General features: G+C 42.6%; 2 protein-coding genes across 8 annotated transcripts in view; one reads left to right on the plus strand and one right to left on the minus strand.

The window, feature by feature from the left end:
* Positions 1 to 7,717: 7,717 nt before the first annotated feature.
* Positions 7,718 to 12,528, plus strand: foxn4 (forkhead box N4; the record flags this gene model as incomplete). The annotated part of the gene is made up of 9 exons (XM_080739544.1): positions 7,718 to 7,797; positions 10,155 to 10,321; positions 10,505 to 10,617; positions 10,712 to 10,822; positions 10,934 to 11,061; positions 11,164 to 11,260; positions 11,361 to 11,568; positions 11,733 to 12,125; positions 12,281 to 12,528. The coding sequence occupies 9 exons, from the start codon at positions 7,718 to 7,720 to the stop codon at positions 12,526 to 12,528; spliced, it is 1,545 nt and encodes a 514-aa protein (XP_080595670.1).
* A 762-nt stretch (positions 12,529 to 13,290) lies between these two features.
* Positions 13,291 to 17,113, minus strand: part of acacb (acetyl-CoA carboxylase beta) — a 32,010-nt gene continuing 28,187 nt past the window's right edge. For 6 of the 7 annotated variants that reach the window (XM_080739526.1, XM_080739527.1, XM_080739524.1 and 3 more), the window contains 4 exons: positions 16,791 to 16,945; positions 16,266 to 16,436; positions 15,408 to 15,544; positions 13,291 to 14,983 (listed from right to left, as the gene is read on the minus strand). In XM_080739526.1, coding sequence (XP_080595652.1) covers positions 14,863 to 14,983; positions 15,408 to 15,544; positions 16,266 to 16,436; positions 16,791 to 16,945 — 584 coding nt within the window. In that variant the 3' untranslated portion in view covers positions 13,291 to 14,862. The remainder of the gene's footprint in view (positions 14,984 to 15,407; positions 15,545 to 16,265; positions 16,437 to 16,790; positions 16,946 to 17,113) is intronic. The other variant, XM_080739525.1, reaches the window with a different exon arrangement.

Raw genomic sequence — 17,113 nt, forward strand, 5'->3', positions numbered from 1 at the left:
TAGTAATGACTTCATGGGATTTTTTAATGATAAAATCAAGAAAATCAGAGATCAAATCGATGATCTGCTGCTTTTGTCTCCTACTGGTCCACATGTGGCCTCGGGAGTGGCTTTGCAGCCTAGTGTGTACTTGGACAGTCTCTCCCAAATCGAGCTCTCTGAATTCACCTCGATTATCACTTCTTCCAAGTCAACGACCTGTCTCCTCGATCCAGTCCCCACTAGATTACTTAAGGAGGTCCTGACCCAGATCGGTCCTTCCTTACTCAATATGATAAATATCTCTCTTGTGACAGGCTATGTGCCACAGTCCTTTAAGGTAGCAGTAATCAAACCTCTTCTCAAAAAGCCTACTCTCGATCCATGTCTTTTAGCTAACTATAGACCTATATCGAATCTCCCGTTCCTCTCTAAGGTCCTTGAGAAGGCAGTTGCCAAGCAGTTGTGTGACTTTTTACAACACAACAATTTATTTGAGACTTTCCAGTCAGGTTTCAGAGCACACCATAGCACTGAGACAGCACTTGTGAAAGTAACAAATGATATCCTGATCGCGCTGGATAACGGACTCCTCTCCGTGTTAGTTTTGCTGGATCTTAGTGCCGCTTTTGACACTATCGACCACCATATTCTGTTACAACGACTAGAGCACCTGGTTGGTATTAGGGGTACCGCACTGGGATGGTTCGAGTCCTATCTGTCGGACAGATCTCAGTTTGTAAACGTTAATGATACATCCTCATTACGTGAAAAGGTCAGATACGGAGTCCCACAAGGCTCTGTGCTTGGACCAATACTATTCACCCTATATATGCTTCCTCTGGGTGAAATCATTAGAAAACATTCTATACACTTCCATTGCTATGCAGATGACACTCAATTATATCTGTCAATGAAGCCAGATGAAACGGATCAACTGGCTAATCTGCAAGCATGTCTCAAAGACATAAAGAGTTGGATGACCAGTAACTACCTACTCCTCAACTCTGACAAAACAGAAGTTATCGTCCTGGGCCCTAAGCACCTAAGGGACAAACTGGCAGATAGGAACTTTGCTCTGGATGGCATTACCGTGGCCTCTAAGGCCGCTGTGAAGAATCTGGGGGTTATGTTTGATCAAGATATGTCTTTTCATTCTCACATCAAGCAAACCTCAAAGATTGCCTTCTTCCATCTGCGTAACATTGCTAAAGTGAGGCGCATCCTGTCTCAAAGTGATGCAGAAAAACTAGTCCATGCATTTGTTACCTCTAGGCTGGACTACTGCAACTCAGTACTATCAGGCTGCCCAAGTAAGTCTCTGAACAGCCTACAGCTAGTCCAGAATGCTGCCGCTCGTGTATTGACAGGAGCCAGAAGAAGTGATCATATCACTCCTTCCCTGGCATCTCTACACTGGCTCCCGGTTAAATACAGAATTGAATTTAAAATTCTCCTCCTCACATACAAAGCATATCACGGTCTGGCACCGCAGTACCTCGAAGAGCTCATTGAGCCTCGCAGTACTGCTAGACCGGTGCGTCCACAATATGAAAACATGCTTGTCATTCCCAAAAAAATACCTAAGGCCAGAACAGGAGCCAGAGCTTTTAAGTATCAGGCACCTCAGTTGTGGAACCTCCTCCCAGTTTCTGTCCGTGTGGCAGACACACTTTGTGTTTTTAAGACTAGATTAAAAACGTTTCTCTATGATAAAGCCTATAATTAGGTTCGTTCGTTCGTTCGTTCGTTCGTGCGTTCGTTCGTCGCTTGTTCGTTCGCTGCTTCGTTCGTTCGTTCGTTGCTTTGTGTCGATCAATTCGGAGGACTCGCTCCTCCGCGGCTGGGGCGTCGCAGGCTCTCCGGAGCCTTCGTCCCCTTAAGTACAGACCGTTGCTTCGTTCGTTCGTTCGTTGCTTCGTTCGTTCGTTCGTTCGTTCGTTGCTTCGCTTGTTCGTTGCTTCGTTCGTTCGCTGCTTCGTTCGTTCGTTCGTTCGTTGCTTCGTTCGTTCGTTCGTTGCTTCGTTCGTTCGTTCATTCGTTGCTTCGCTCGTTGCTTCGTTCGCTTGTTCGTTCGTTGCTTCGCTCGTTGCTTCGTTTGTTCGTTCGTTCGTCGCTGACTAAATTACCTCCCTCAGGCTGTCCGGGTGCATGTTGGGACCAGTGGCCGGGCTGACAAAAGGCCGTGGCTCTGTGAGACAGCGTACAGTCACTCCTAATCCCAACCTACAAAGTCACTGGGTTGGGCTGAATAATGGGTCAGAGGGGAGGGGGAACCCTCCTCCCTCTCTTCCCCCTTTTGGTTGTGTGGGTTTGTGTCACATCATTGCAATTGTAACTAGCACTGTGCCTGCCATTATAAGGCCTGCCACTAATTCGAACTCCGGGGATCATCCCCGGAGTTTCTTTTCTGTCTCCCACTCCACAGTTCCAGTTCCTGGAAACTCGACAACCTAAATACCTAAAACTCGACAACTCAGCTGCTGGGATTGCTACTAAAACCCGACTACTCAGCTGCAGACCAAGAGTGTGACCCCGGACCAGGCCTCCATGAAGCACACCTGTGGACCTGCCTGGATCTCTCTGTGTCTATCTCTTGTTCTCTCTTTGTTCCTTACTGTCCCCCCGACTCGGTCGAGGCAGCACGGCTGTTCACCCCAGAGTCAGGATCTGCCTGACGTTTCCTCCTCCTTAAGAGGGGGTTTTTCGTTACCATTGTAGCAAATTGCTTGCTCAGGGTGGGGGCCCCGGGCCTGTGAGGTATCCACTCGAGTTCTCTCGGGGGGGTACCTCACAGGTACAGGTTCTGCTCGGGTTCTCTCTCTCCTCCCCCCACCCCCCCTACCCTTACCTCCCCCTCCCCTCCCCTTCCCCTCCCCCTACACACGCGTGCGCATGCAGCGCCTGTGTGTGTGTGTGTGCGTTCGTTCGTTCGTTCTTGTACATACGCATGCGGGACCTGTGTATGTGTGTGCGTGTGCCCCTTGTTGTCTTTCCCTTGTCTCTCCCTTGTTTCTCCCTCTCTCCTCTCTCTCTCTCATGGCTCTTTAGCCTTTGTAAAGTGTCTTGAGATAACTTGTTATGATTTGACACTTTAATAAAATTGAATTGAATTGAATTGAATTGAATTGAAATTGGCCAAGATTGCCTTCCAAAGTTTGCAGGAATTCTCTGTTTTGAACAAAATGCCTCAAATCATGAACACAGAGTACTACATCTTGCCGTGACATTTTGCATGCACATACCCACTAGGCCGAGGAAGAAATGCCACTTGAACATTTTCAAATCAGCCATGGTTGCACTATAACAGGCTTATTTGTTTTTACCTATAACTCTACAGATCAGTGTAAAATGTTTTATGCACACTCCCTAGAGGCCAAGGAAAAACCTTTGCCCTACATTTTTCACATAGGCCTATGCCTTTTATAGCGCCACCAGGAGGCCGACTTATGTAAAACATTTTTGTTATATTGCTCCTTCAGATTTTATCCAAATTTCACACAACTCGGTACACATGATCTCTAATAGTCATGCGATAGTCTAGTCAAGTCTATAGTTAAGACTTTGTTTTTTGATATTTGGTCCGTTTTGAACAAAATTAGAAGGTTGCATGGGAAAAGGTACAGTTGCATGACAGTACAGTTCACTGGTACAAGGTCAACTAAAAAGAGATCCTAGTAAGCTTTATGGCTTATTTACACAGGAACCCTTTATGTATCTCATATAACATTGAAAGATAGACGGATAGAACACAGTACTATGCATAGTATATCATCAATAACAAAAAGGAAAAAAAGGAGCAGTTATAAAGAAGAAGAAAATTAGAAGCAGTGCTCTTCCGAGCACAGGTCTCTGCCAAGTCAGGTATGTTATTGTGGCCTCCTGGTGGCGCTATAATAGTCCAGTGTGAAAAGGGTGCCATGTCTTCCTTTCCCTGATGCTAGCCTGATTTCAGACTCAGAAAGAGTCCACTCTGAGAGTGTGTGGGGTCTATGGTCTGGAAGCAGGCTAATATGACGCTGCATTCATGATTTGAGGCATTTTGTTCCAAAAACTTGTGTTGCAAAAGTCGATCTCCTGGTGGCGCTGTAACAGGCATATGTGAAAAGGATGGCATTTGTTCCTCGACCTAGTGGGAATGTGTGTGCAAAATGTCACGGAAATTGCACCCTGCGTTTATGATTTGAGGCATTTTGTTATGAAATATCTGACAGGTCCGTCTTGATCACATGACTATAGAGATACTGTATAACGATTTTAAGTTGGCCTCCTGGTGGCACTATAAAGAGCAGATGTGAAAAATGCAGGGCAAAGGTTTTTTTCCTTGGCCTCTGGGCCTAGGGAGTGAGTGAGTGGGTGTGCATACAACGTTTTACACTGATTGGTGGAGTTATAGGTAAAAACACATATCGGCCTGTTATAGCGCCACCATGAGGCTGATTTGATGGGAAAAAAATCAAGAGGCATCTCTTCCTCGGCACTCTGTGTTCATGATTTGTTCAAAAGGGAGCACTCTTGCAAACTTTGGAAGCCAATCTTAGCCAATCAGGATGGAATCTGAAAATTCTGAAAGACCCATTTAGTTTAACTATAGAGATACTGTGTACCGATTTGCATGGTTTTTGGACAAAATCTGTGGGAGCACTGGTCAAAAATGTGTTTTTCACAAATTCGCCTCCTGGTGGCGCTATAATAACAAGCCAATGTAAAAATATTGGGGCAGAGGTTCTGCTCAAGCACCCAGGGAATGTGCGTGCACAGTTTTGCTGCCATCGTGGCAATGGTGCTGGAGATTAGCTGTTCACAGACGGAAGGACAGATGGACACGCGGACGGACGGACGGACGGACGGACGGACGGACGGACGGACGGACGGACGGACGGACGGACAGACAGACAGACAGACAGACAGACAGACAGACAGACAGACAGGGTTGTCTCTCGACCATGCCTTCTTTCGGCCTGGTGTAGACAATTAGCCTCAATCTGAATTAGAAAAAAAAACGGGCTCTAGGACCTAGCATCTGGTTCTTGGGGATGGTCTTATTTTTGTCCGTTACATTCATGCATGTAATCATTGATTGTGCCTATTGTGACAGGGCGGTATACCATCTGTAGTGTCCCATGAGGTTGACACTGCTGTCATTGGCTCTTTCCCCACAGACTTCAAGGAATTTCTCTTTAATTTCCGGTTGCAAACTTATTTAAAAAAAATGACTTCGTATTACCTATGATTAAACCCATAAGAAAGCATGAATATAGCAGGTTACAAACTTCGACCGATTATCTTGTCAACTTATCAAGCAAGTGTTACACCATTAGGCTACCTAAAAGTGGAGGTTATTTAACTTAGCCTATTGCATCCTAAAAAAAGAAGAACCTGCATAGGCACAGCACTGTTTCCCAACCAGTGGGTCGGGACATAATGTCCCTTTGTTTCCTACATGTTTAACAATTATTATTATTATTCCAAATATTTCCAAAAAGCTTTTTCATGAATTAAAAACTAAATTCAATGATTTTTTTTCGGTAATTTCATGAAGAAATCAAAGAAAAATCTAAGAAATTCCATAAATTAGAACACAAATTAAGAAGTGAAAATAGCCGATCTACAAGCTCATATAACTGCGCAAGTTGTGAGCTTGTAGATCTGCTGTTTTCACTAGTTTGGGTCCGGAGCAAAGTCTAATTTCTCTTTTGGGTCTCGAGCTGAAAAGTTTGGGAACCACAGCAGGGATACCGTAGCCTATACAGCGCCCTTCTTGACAAGTGTTAGCTTTGTCGCCTTGCCCTGTCTTTGGCTCTAGCAGCCCCCGCCCGTCCCCCCCGTGCTCTGCCCTCCCTACGCGCCACCCCGGTTCTTTTTCCCACTGTTGAGCGAAGCAAGACGCGGGTGCAGCGGCGGGAAGCAAATGATCTACAAGCACTTCCCTAAAAAAAAGTTCACATTCACACACAGACGCCACAAGTAGCTAGTCTAGTCTAGCGACTCACATCTGACAGAGGGAGCCCACTTGGAATTAAGCTACGCAGTCAGGAACACTGTGGAAGAAAATGGATAACCCCTGTGTTGTAGGCTATTTTTTGTTTAGTTTTTAATTATTTTCCTTTATTCTTTCAGTAGATGAAAGCCTTTTAAGCCAATATTTTTAATAGCTTAGGCCGCCTATATAGGCTATAATTGTTACCTGGCTCAAATGCTGGGTAAGGTTGGCCTTATTTTTTATTAGGCACGCACGTTGCGCACCTGTAGCAGGACAACTCAACTCATGATCAGTTAACCTAGTAGGCTATGTGACCTGGCGAGCATATGATTCTGATGACTAAACGGATGGATGAAGCACAAAATAACCTTGCTTTGACTGAGCTTTCTCTGTAAGCTGTGGACGGGCTGGATACACATTGGAGAAAGTCATCTTCACGAGTGACAATAACAACCCAACAAGAACCAGAATGCAAAAGAGCACTGCGAACTGACTCAGCACGCTTTTTGCGTTAGGCCTCCTAGATGTGGAAAGTATAGATGAGGGGAAAAAGTGTCGATTTCCTCGAGCAGTGCACCTGCAGCAGGCAGCAGCATTGCGTTTCCAGCAGCTGTCAGACTGTTGGGACCCTCCCTGTCCCTTGAGCGACTGGAACCTCGGCTGAAGTGGGTACTGCGCATGACAGAGTGCTGGACAGCTCCAGAGAGGGAAATTTAAAAAGGGTTTTGGTGAATCAAGTGCAGCACAGTCAAAATACAGTACAGAGGCACGCGAACGGCGCACTCTTTCTTCAATATCATCTACGGCAGGTGATATGTTGTTTTTGTCTCTTTCATTCAGCATAATATTTTGGTTATGTCATTGTTATGTTAATTAACACGGGGCTATTGTAATTTTAGAATGATTTGGGCCGGGATGAATTTATGAATAGCCTACTTTCTCTCTTCAGCCATTGTCATTCTAACCTGGGTGAACTGAATACAATCATATTATTTATCTACATGCACATTTGATAAAGCCAATTTACAGTAGACATTTAATCCTATAATGGGCATTAAGGAACTTAAACTTACAGAAGTCTAAGGGAGCAATAAGCATTCATACTACATCCTATAACAATGCTGAAATAACCATAACCTTACTATAGGGCCTATAATTAGAAATATACCCTACTAAAATGTGCTTATTCATCTTAAATTGTATTCAACATACAATTATATTGTTGTATGTACAGTATATATATATATATATATATATATATATATATATATATATATATATATATATATATATACACACACACACACACACACGCACGCACGCACGTACGTAGACCTACGTATGTACTGTACGTATAGTATGTATGTATGTATGTATGTATGTATGTATGTATAATGTATGTATGTATGTGTGCGTGCGTGCGTGCGTGCGTGCGTGCGTGCGTGTGTGCGTGTGTGTGCGTGCGTGTATGCGCGTGCGTGCGTGCATATATAACTCAATTATAGCATTATTGTAGCATGTATATTTAATCCTGGTGATATACTTTTATGTTGTGTTGTGTGTTTATTTGCCATTTTATTATGGCCATATTTGTTATTCAATTTATCTAATATTAATATTATATTTTATATTTATATTTAATATTAACACTGCCATATGCAGACTGTTCATTTCCGTTGTACCTCTCCTTGAAGGCATCACCTAAACTTACATTTATCTTTCTTTGATTTCAGGGGTATCATAAATAAATAGGAAATGATAGAAGCTGGGATTTCAACCAGGATGTCAGGACTAATTGAGAATGCTGGGCATCACCCATCTCCTCAAGACTACAGGTAAGACCCCTGATGTCTCCTATTATTGGACTTTAAACATTAGTAAAATATGTGTTGTCCAAAACTGGACTGAATTACCCTGCACATCTTCAAAAACACTCAGGATTAAAACTGACCGGAATACAAAAGAAAAAGGGCATATTTATGGTAATCAAATTCCCAAAAGGTGTTAGCAAAAGTGTCATGGAACAAATTGTCTAACCTCACAATGTTAAATCTAAAGGTAGATAGACAGCTCTTTTTGTGCATGGGGGGGTTGCATGAAAAAGGAGAAAGAAAAAGACTGCAGAATAAATGATTTTCAGTCTGAATGGATCTGTCAGAAACCATCAGCTCTGTTTACACTCCCGCTGTCGGCACACGGAGAGCCTGAGCCTCTTGGGCTGCCGGCTCGGGAGAGAGGGGGCTCTCCGGGTCACCAGTATGAAGAAGTGGTTCCCAATTAGAAAAGGAGGGACAGAGAAGAGGGAGAAAGAGGGTGTGTGGGGGAGAAGAAGGAGGAGGAGGTGCAATATTTAGTGTTGTTGAAACTCTGGGAAAACGTCTGACTGGGTGAGAGATGGCGAGAGACATGCTTTGCATCATTGAGCAATTTCTTTACCGTAGATTTTGCCTTGGGAGGAGGAGTGTACCCCCGTAACTATCAAAAACATATTGTGTCATTCGTAATATTGTCTTTTGCCGTGTGGGACAAAAGTATGAGAGGTCATATCAAACAAGATAATGGTTTCAATCAATATAAAATATGTAATATTACATATTTGGTTTAATTTATAGAATATGCTTTTTTTTATATATTTTTTAACTTCTATTAATATATATATATATATATATATATATATATATATATATATATATATATATATATACATTTGTAATTTTACTTGTACATTGTTGAACTTTTTTTTATTAGATTAGATGATTTTATGTGTTTGATTTTATTTATTTCTTGAACACTGCATGTCAGAGATTACATAAAACTCACCTGACATTAAAGAGAGAGAGAGAGAGACCGACCATGTTAGTTCTTTCACAAGGATCTGAACTGCCAATAATCATTAAACAAGCCCTTGTAATTATTTTGTTTATGGACATGTGCTGATTCCTGGCTGCAATGATGTCATTTATTTTGATGGTAGAGGGAGTAAGCACTGAGACCTGACCCCCAACAACCCAGTCAGACACCCCCTCTGGTCTAGAGGCTCTGTTGGTTTCCCCATTAGGGGGATGGGGACTGAAGGGGGATGGGTTGGGGCCAGTGTAGATGGAGGCTGGAAAGGGACAGGGAAGCAGATGGCATCCTATTTGTCCCTCTTGTGTGAGGCCTGTCATTCCAACAGATTAATGCAAGGGCTGGTTAAGGAGAAAAACGGTAGAGACAATCAAGGAAGGGTCTGGGGAAGACAATGGAGACACGTGCCACTGGGCAGATTTGTCGTTTGGGACACAATAGGTGATCATTTTTCAATAGACAAGGCCAACTGTTGCAGGCAACATGTGCTGCTGTCCCATGTTTCAAACGATCCCTCTAGGCTGTTTACTTATGATTCAGCCAATGGTTACAACGGGACCATGGTCACCTGACACAGGGTAGATTTTTTTATTTGGGATTTTGTGTATGTGCGCGTGTGTGTGTGGAGGGGGGGGGGTTCTACTGCACTGTCCAGAGACCCATAAATTAACTGAATAGTGAGTGTTGTCATAGCGACCCCAATTACTAAACCCCTCTACAGTACAAAGTGTGTGCAGAGGACTGGAGAGCATTCAAGAGGATTCCTGTCTTTTCTTTCTTTTTCTTTGAGCCCCATTGCGTAAAGTAATGAGTGAGAGATGATCAGACCTGATTGCTGATAACACATTTATCCACCTTCTTAGCAATGTAATGTTTTTATTTTTGTAATATATATTACAAAATATATTATTATTATATATAAATATTGATTGCTTGTGAAATTATCCCTAAGAGACACAACATTAATGACTTGAAAACTGTTTAATTTAACAGGAATTTAAAAACATGAATCTATAGACTTATAATAATTATTTTGACTGTAAAGTTGATCTAAAATCCTGTATTGTTGATATATATGCTGCTGCTGTGTAACAACACTTGTGGTTAATCTTCTTACGGCAAATCCTGGCATAATACATGGCTCAATTGAGACGCTTTCACCTCTACTTCGCTAGCTTTGGGCTCATTACAGTGGCTTTGACTGTGAATAACAAAATGTTCTGTGAAGTGTTTAGATTTAAATTCCACTTGTAGTCTGTGTGTCTAAGCTGTTGGCTGCCCCCCCACACCCCAACCCCCCCCCCCCCCCCCCCCCCACCCGTCCTACACACCCCACCCCATCCAGGCTTCTGACCACAGACCCCTCCCAGCTGAGAGACGAGGACCTCCCAGGGGACCTGCAGTCTCTGTCATGGCTCACCTCCGTGGATGTCCCCCGGCTGCAGCAGATGGTTGATAGTCGCGGCCACAGCAACGGGCCCTCTCAGGGAAGCCTGTTGGACCAACAGACAGGTGAGGATGACACGTTGGGGATACAATTATAACAAACGGAACATTGCAAATAACGAAACCAAAACAGATATAGACTACTGTAAGACTAGCCCATAGACAAATGCTAAACAAAAACGACTCTTGCAATTGCCAAAACCAATATAAACTAAAAACATTATAATCTAATAAAAAACAATCTTACAGCTCAGCTGAACAATATGACCATGACTGGAGGACAAGGCTCCATGATCCATCTCCAGAGCAACATGCAGCACAGCCCCCTGGGAATCAACGTCATCAATGCCCATAGTGGAAGTGTGAGTTGTAACAGCCCTGCATGGACTTTTTATTTATTTATTTGAATTGAATTTTATACAATAACATTTCACGTTAATGGGCCCATTTCCACAGATGTCTCCATTTTCCATGAACGGGCAGCCCTCCCCAGGATACCAATGTTCTACCTCAGCCTACCAGCCTACACCCCAGCAAGTGTTCTCTTTAACTCAAGCTGGACAACAGGTACCTCACATGCCTTACCTTTAAGTTGAAGCACTTGAGGTTGCTGCCTTATTGCCTCTGTAATCTCAAATCACCATAAATCATGCATTTTCTTAATTTCCTTTCTCCAAGTGTTCACCTGCTGGACTTTATAGCAATGTCTCTTTCAACAACCAAAGTCTATTCACGCAACCTCGCCTGGCTCCACAAAACCAGGATATGCAGCCCAAATCTTTCCCCAAACCAATCTACTCCTATAGGTGAGACTCAATAATCCTCTGTCAAAATATATAATAAATACATTCCACATAGGAGAAATGGCATAACAACTATACATTTTCTTTCCTGTGAATTGTCTTCAGCTGTTTGATTGCGATGGCTCTGAAGAACAGCAAAACAGGCAGCCTCCCCGTCAGTGAGATCTATAGCTTTATGAAGGAGCATTTTCCTTATTTTAAGGTAAAAGAAAGTACATCTCTGCTGCTATAAGCTCAAACCGCAAAACAATAGGTGAGATGATTTTATTTAATTAAAATACCTGTCTTTCTTTTCATTGTAGACTGCACCAGATGGATGGAAGAATTCAGTCAGGCATAACCTGTCGCTTAACAAATGCTTTGAGAAAGTGGAGAACAAGATGAGTGGCTCATCCCGAAAGGGTTGTCTATGGGCACTGAACCCTGCCAAAATTGACAAGATGGAGGAAGAGATGCAGAAGTGGAAACGCAAGGACCTCCCAGCAATCCGCCGCAGCATGGCTAACCCTGGTCAGAATTTGTTTGTTTGTATTTAATCAGGTCTTGTATCCAAACAATGTGTGACGAAGTTCAGAGATCCATCCAAAACTCAATTATCAATTTACATAATGAAAATGACTAGAAGACGAAGTCTGTCAGTTTTGATAGTTCTACTGTAACATGCTTCCTTGCAGATGAGTTGGACAAACTGATCACAGACCGTCCAGAGAACTGCAGACGTAAGGCTATGGAGCCAGGTATGACACGGGTGCCCAACTGCCCAACTGGCCTTCCCCTGCCAGTCCCAAACCAGATGCAGCCCCAGCCTATGGTGACCCTGTCCCTGCAGTGCTTACCCATGCACCAACACCATCACCTTCAGGCCCAACTCCAGGCCCAGGCCCGCTTGGCCCCCATGTCTCCAGTCCCTGCCCAGACGCCTCCGCTCCACACAGTACCTGACCTTTCCCATAGCCCACTTGCCCAGCAGCCTAGCAAGCAGACACACGATTTCTACAGTCTCCATGGTGATACAAACACAGAGGTGGATGCATTGGACCCCAGCATCATGGACTTTGCTCTACAAGGTGCAGTCTTTTCTCACTTTTAAATTTGTTTGCAGTTTGTTGGTTAAATGTTTGCTAAGTCACAAATCATCTCATAAATCTGATACAGCCACACTATTTTCCTGAGCTGGAGTCCAGACACTTGTCTTATAGTACATGTGCTATTGTCTCCTCAGGTAATCTATGGGAGGAGATGAAGGATGATAGCTTTAACCTGGATGCACTGGGCACCTTCAGTAACTCGCCCCTTCGCCTATCAGACTGTGACCTGGGAACACTTAATCTTCCTCCTGCCTCTGTTGGAGGAAGCCTGCCTCTTTCAGATACACATGTGACAGGCCTCTACACTACCTACACCCTGGACACGCTATCGTCTCAGTACATGGGCACACCAACCAACAGCAAGCCCATTGCCCTGCTTTAAAACCAGATGAAAAATGTGTCTGTCACACATTTTGAACCTTTTGTTTTTGAAGAATCAAAATGATTCAGATATCTATGGATATGCATGGATGTCCACAAAGGAAGTCTGAATTACAATCCTGGCATTTTGTTGTACCAGTAATAATATAAATGACTGGATACGGTTACCTGGATAACAGCAAATCCAGGAAATATCAGGGGAAAGGTTTAAAAATGTTTTATGTTAAATCATACATGTAGAGCTCAAGATGACATTTTTAATTCGAGATAAAAAGGCTATGTGAAAAAATACACATAATAATGTATAACTTTGCCAAGCAAAGACTAAAAGCTTGTGAGGAGGATTACGATTAAGTTGCAACCAACCTTTGTACCATTCACTCTGTGTATAAGTCCTGTCGTTCCTGTAGCTCCTGTCCATTGTCTTGTTTTGTGCTAGACAGAATTATTGTGATGTTTTATTTATATTTATAAAAGAAAAGGCAGCTAGAGGAGTGATTCTATCAAATGTTTTACTGTATATATTTGAATGTTAATCTCTATTTCATCAGAAAAGCTTTCTTTGAACTACATTTACCCACTTCTTCCAAATTGCAAACGTGTGCCAATACTTTTTGTGTGAGTTGTTAACTAGCATCTCCTGATTCTACACATTTCACTCTGTGATTAACATTTATGAACGTCAGGATGTACATTATTCAATGACTTGCTCCTAATAAAAACAAAATGGGTAAAAAAAAGAAAAGAAGTTTCTTTTGCCAACAATAGATCAGAATCACATTTATTAACAAACAAGGCGAAATACAGTAGAGCTGAGATTTTGCATACAATACTAGTATTTTGTTTTTACATTCTTGGCTTCACTAAATAATCATGGTCAATGTCTATTCTTTAAAAGAAATGTACAAATCAAAAATAGAAGAAATGTTCTAAGACATGGTGTGGAAAACCTCTCCTGGCTTTTATATCATTTGGTTTACCAGAGAGAGACTTCACCATTGCCGGACATAAACAAACTGAAATTAAATGGCATTGAAAAAAACTAAAATGGACTATGCAGTCCATTGTCAAAAATGAAATGAAATACGAAAATTATAACAACAGCACAAATGGACAAGTACATAGAAACTTATTTTACAATTAGCGGTTTCACGTTGACGTGTCACACTACTAGAACCAACAGAGTAAGGATATTACAAAATTAAATACTCTATTTAACTTTATTAATTTAATTCATCCTCTGTAATACAAAAGATCCAGTCATTGTTTAGTTTTCTTGTATTTGTTTAAATGTTGGCTACATTCAAAGACACAGTTTTAACCAACACACAGCTAAATAATTATCATCAATACCCACCTGTGAAAACGTGTGTTTCACTAGTGAAGGTTGCCAGCAAACTAGCAATAAGAGTTTGGACACACACAATACTGATAAGGCACATTTACCCCCATACACTGGGTATCTTTATTATGAAATTATATGACATGCACTATGTACACATGCAACCAATGAAATGCTGTAGGATAGACTGTAGCCCAGAGTACAGCTTATTCCTGGACTGTAGACGGCTGGCAGCATGATACTTTGCTGTTGTAGACAGCCGAGTGACATTTCATGTCACGTACAGTGGCAATTGTGAAAACATTTGAGTGCAATTTGTAGCCCTTGTTATTATCCTGACTAATCCTGAGTTTTGGCTTTTTTTTGGCATAGATTGTAATTTGTTCTGTTAAAAATCTGAGAAAGAAAAGCAGGTGACACTTCAACTGTTACTGAATTCCACATAGTAGTCCATGGGCCATACGAGATGTCGGTATCGGAAAGGTGGCAAAGGTTATCATGCATTTTTGAAAAGCTCTATATCTGTAGATTATAATTTGGTATAATAACCCTTTCTGAGACACAGCTAAATTGGTGTTATCAGCCTATGCTATGGTTTAGTGATGAAAAGTGATGAGTCATCACTTTTCACACTATTGTGGGGGCCGTTTTAGCCCAATTAATGTTTTTTGTGCAAAACAGATGTTTGCAATCGATTTAGAATCATGAAAACCCTCTAGTTTGACCCCTCATATGTTACTTAAAGCAGATTCATTTTTAGCTTTTTTTCCCCTGTAATGTAAAGTTAATGGGACACCAACTCTAGCGGCTGATAACACCAATTTAGCTGTGTCTCAGAAAGGGTTATCGTACCAAAATATAATCTACAGATATAGAGCTTTTCAAAAATGCATGGTAACCTATGCCACCTTTCCGATACCGACATCTCGTATGGCCCATGGACTATAGGAGAAGAAACTCCATCATGGTGAATTATCATTTTGGTCTGCCAGCTTAACTTGTGCTGTCCATAGTTGCAAGCAGATGGGAGATCTTTGCCCGCTGGGATGGAGAGATGTTTTGGCTCATGTGGATGATGCAGTCCATGGCTACCTCAGGGTTGGCCTCCACCAGGCTGTGACAAATGAACAATTGAAACATTAGTAACGACATAATCTCTCAAGACAGATTCTGCCAACACCAGAATCTGTCAGCACCACTGCCCTAAACATGTTGTTTTGTTGTTAGTGGGTTAGGGTTAGGGTTAGGGTTAGGGTAAACACAATAAAGCACCCGGGAGGAAGTGGACAAAGAAAGGGGAGGAGCTATTCAGAGTTCCTGTTTCTATACAAAAAAGGAGGTGGTGCCCCCAGAGGCAAAAATATAAATTTCCTTATTCCCACAACATAACCTTTGAGCTGCAACAAAATATAGCAATAGTGGTTAAAGGACTGGGCAGTAGAAAAAATTAGATATTTCATTTCAACCGTGTGTGTGTGTGTGTGTGTGTGTGTGTGTGTGTGTGTGTGTTTGTGTCGACTTGTGTGTGTCTCTAGTACCTGCGGATATGTTTCAAAGTGTAGTCCCTTTTCAGGTACTTGATGTTCTCACGGATGGCTGATCGTGTGCCATCCTCCTTTGATAAATGCTTTTCAAGCCACTCTACAACAGCTTGGTTACTGTCCCAAAGGTAGGCCTGGGTGACACAAAAACAACAATAACAAAATGAAGGGATAGGTGCTAAAAATAGAAGGGCAAAACATGCAAATCAGCATTGATTGTTAGACACATAGCAAGCACTGCAGTAAAGAACTATCAATTATTTTAGCATTCTATTTGAACATTCGATGAATGTTGCATTTCATGGGTCTTCAACAGGGGGTCCCGGCGGAGTCGTAAGACCCCTCGGAGTGTGGGGGGGGGGGGGGGGGCTGCCAAACCTTTGTGTGATAGGAACCCTTTATTTTATTTTTTTATTAACCACTTGAATCCTACCTATTCTGAAAATAGGCGATCTACAAGCTCACAACAAGTAGATCAGCTATTTTCAGCAAATAGGTTTGGTGTAGACTAGGGAAAAAGGAGCAAACCAAGTACAGAGCCAAAGGTCAAGTTCACTAAGTATTGATGGCTTTACTCCCAAAAAAAGAGTGTATAATACTGTATATAATAATAATAATGATGTCATCTAGACTGGAAACACGACAAATCTTCAGCAGATTTGGTCTGGCCCCACTCAGTTGAGATTGGATTTCACTGCCATTTGTGGGGCACCAATCAGTGCCCAGTATGCAAATGTGGGGCGGGTTTGTCACCCCTTGGAAATGCAGGTTCCACACAGAGATCTATGCAGTGAAAAATGTCATCATCGGCACAAGTTATTGCGGTCTCAATAGGTCAATTCTCTTGTGACATACCTTAACAGTTCCCTCTGTTTCCACAAACCAACGCCGGAGCATTGACTGTATTTGTCCATCACCGAGGTCCTTGTTGGCCTGCAGAATCTCACACTTCACCACCTTCTCCAACAGGAGGCGCCGCAGTCGCCAGTAGAAGAAACACCGCACATTCTTCCAATCCAAAATGTCCTATAATCAGACAAAATCAATCCCAGTTTGAGCGGTGCATTCATTAAGCTATACCCTGTGTGTGTGTGTGTGTGTGTGTGTGTGTGTGTGTGTGTGTGTGTGTGTGTGTGTGTGTGTGTGTGTGTGTGTGTGTGTGTGTGTGTGTGTGTGTGTGTGTGTGTGTGTGTGTGTGTGTGTGTGCGCGCGTATTGCTCATACTCATACATAGTTAGTTGAATATGCTACATACATAGTTACATAGTTACACACTCAGTCAAGCCTTGGAGCGGTTGTGCACCGCTCAAAAAGGTTGTGAGATGCATGCGATTGCAATCATAAACGTGCATGGTATTTGTCTGTGCCCTAAACACTCACAGTGATGACCCCCTTTTCTTGCATCCTGCCTGGGGTGTCATGGAGATCCACAAATTGCACCGCCACCTGGTGGTAGATGGGCAGCAGGAACTCCTCTCTAGCCTTCAGTTTGGATTCCAGCTCTTTTCGCTGTTTGTCTGAGAGTTCAGGGTTACCTGACCAGAACAGAAGAGTTTATTATTATTAACATAATCTCCAGTAATAAGCCCAGTAAGACGCCCTAAGGGCGAGAAGTGCACACATGGGCACGTGCACACACCCGCCTGGGTGACAGCAGACTGCTGGGTGAGCGATGGTGCTTTGGCATGAGATCATTTTTCCCT

This window comes from Nannobrachium achirus (assembly GCF_963921795.1).
Source record: "Nannobrachium achirus genome assembly, chromosome: 12".
NCBI classification, from domain to species: Eukaryota; Metazoa; Chordata; class Actinopteri; order Myctophiformes; family Myctophidae; genus Nannobrachium; species Nannobrachium achirus.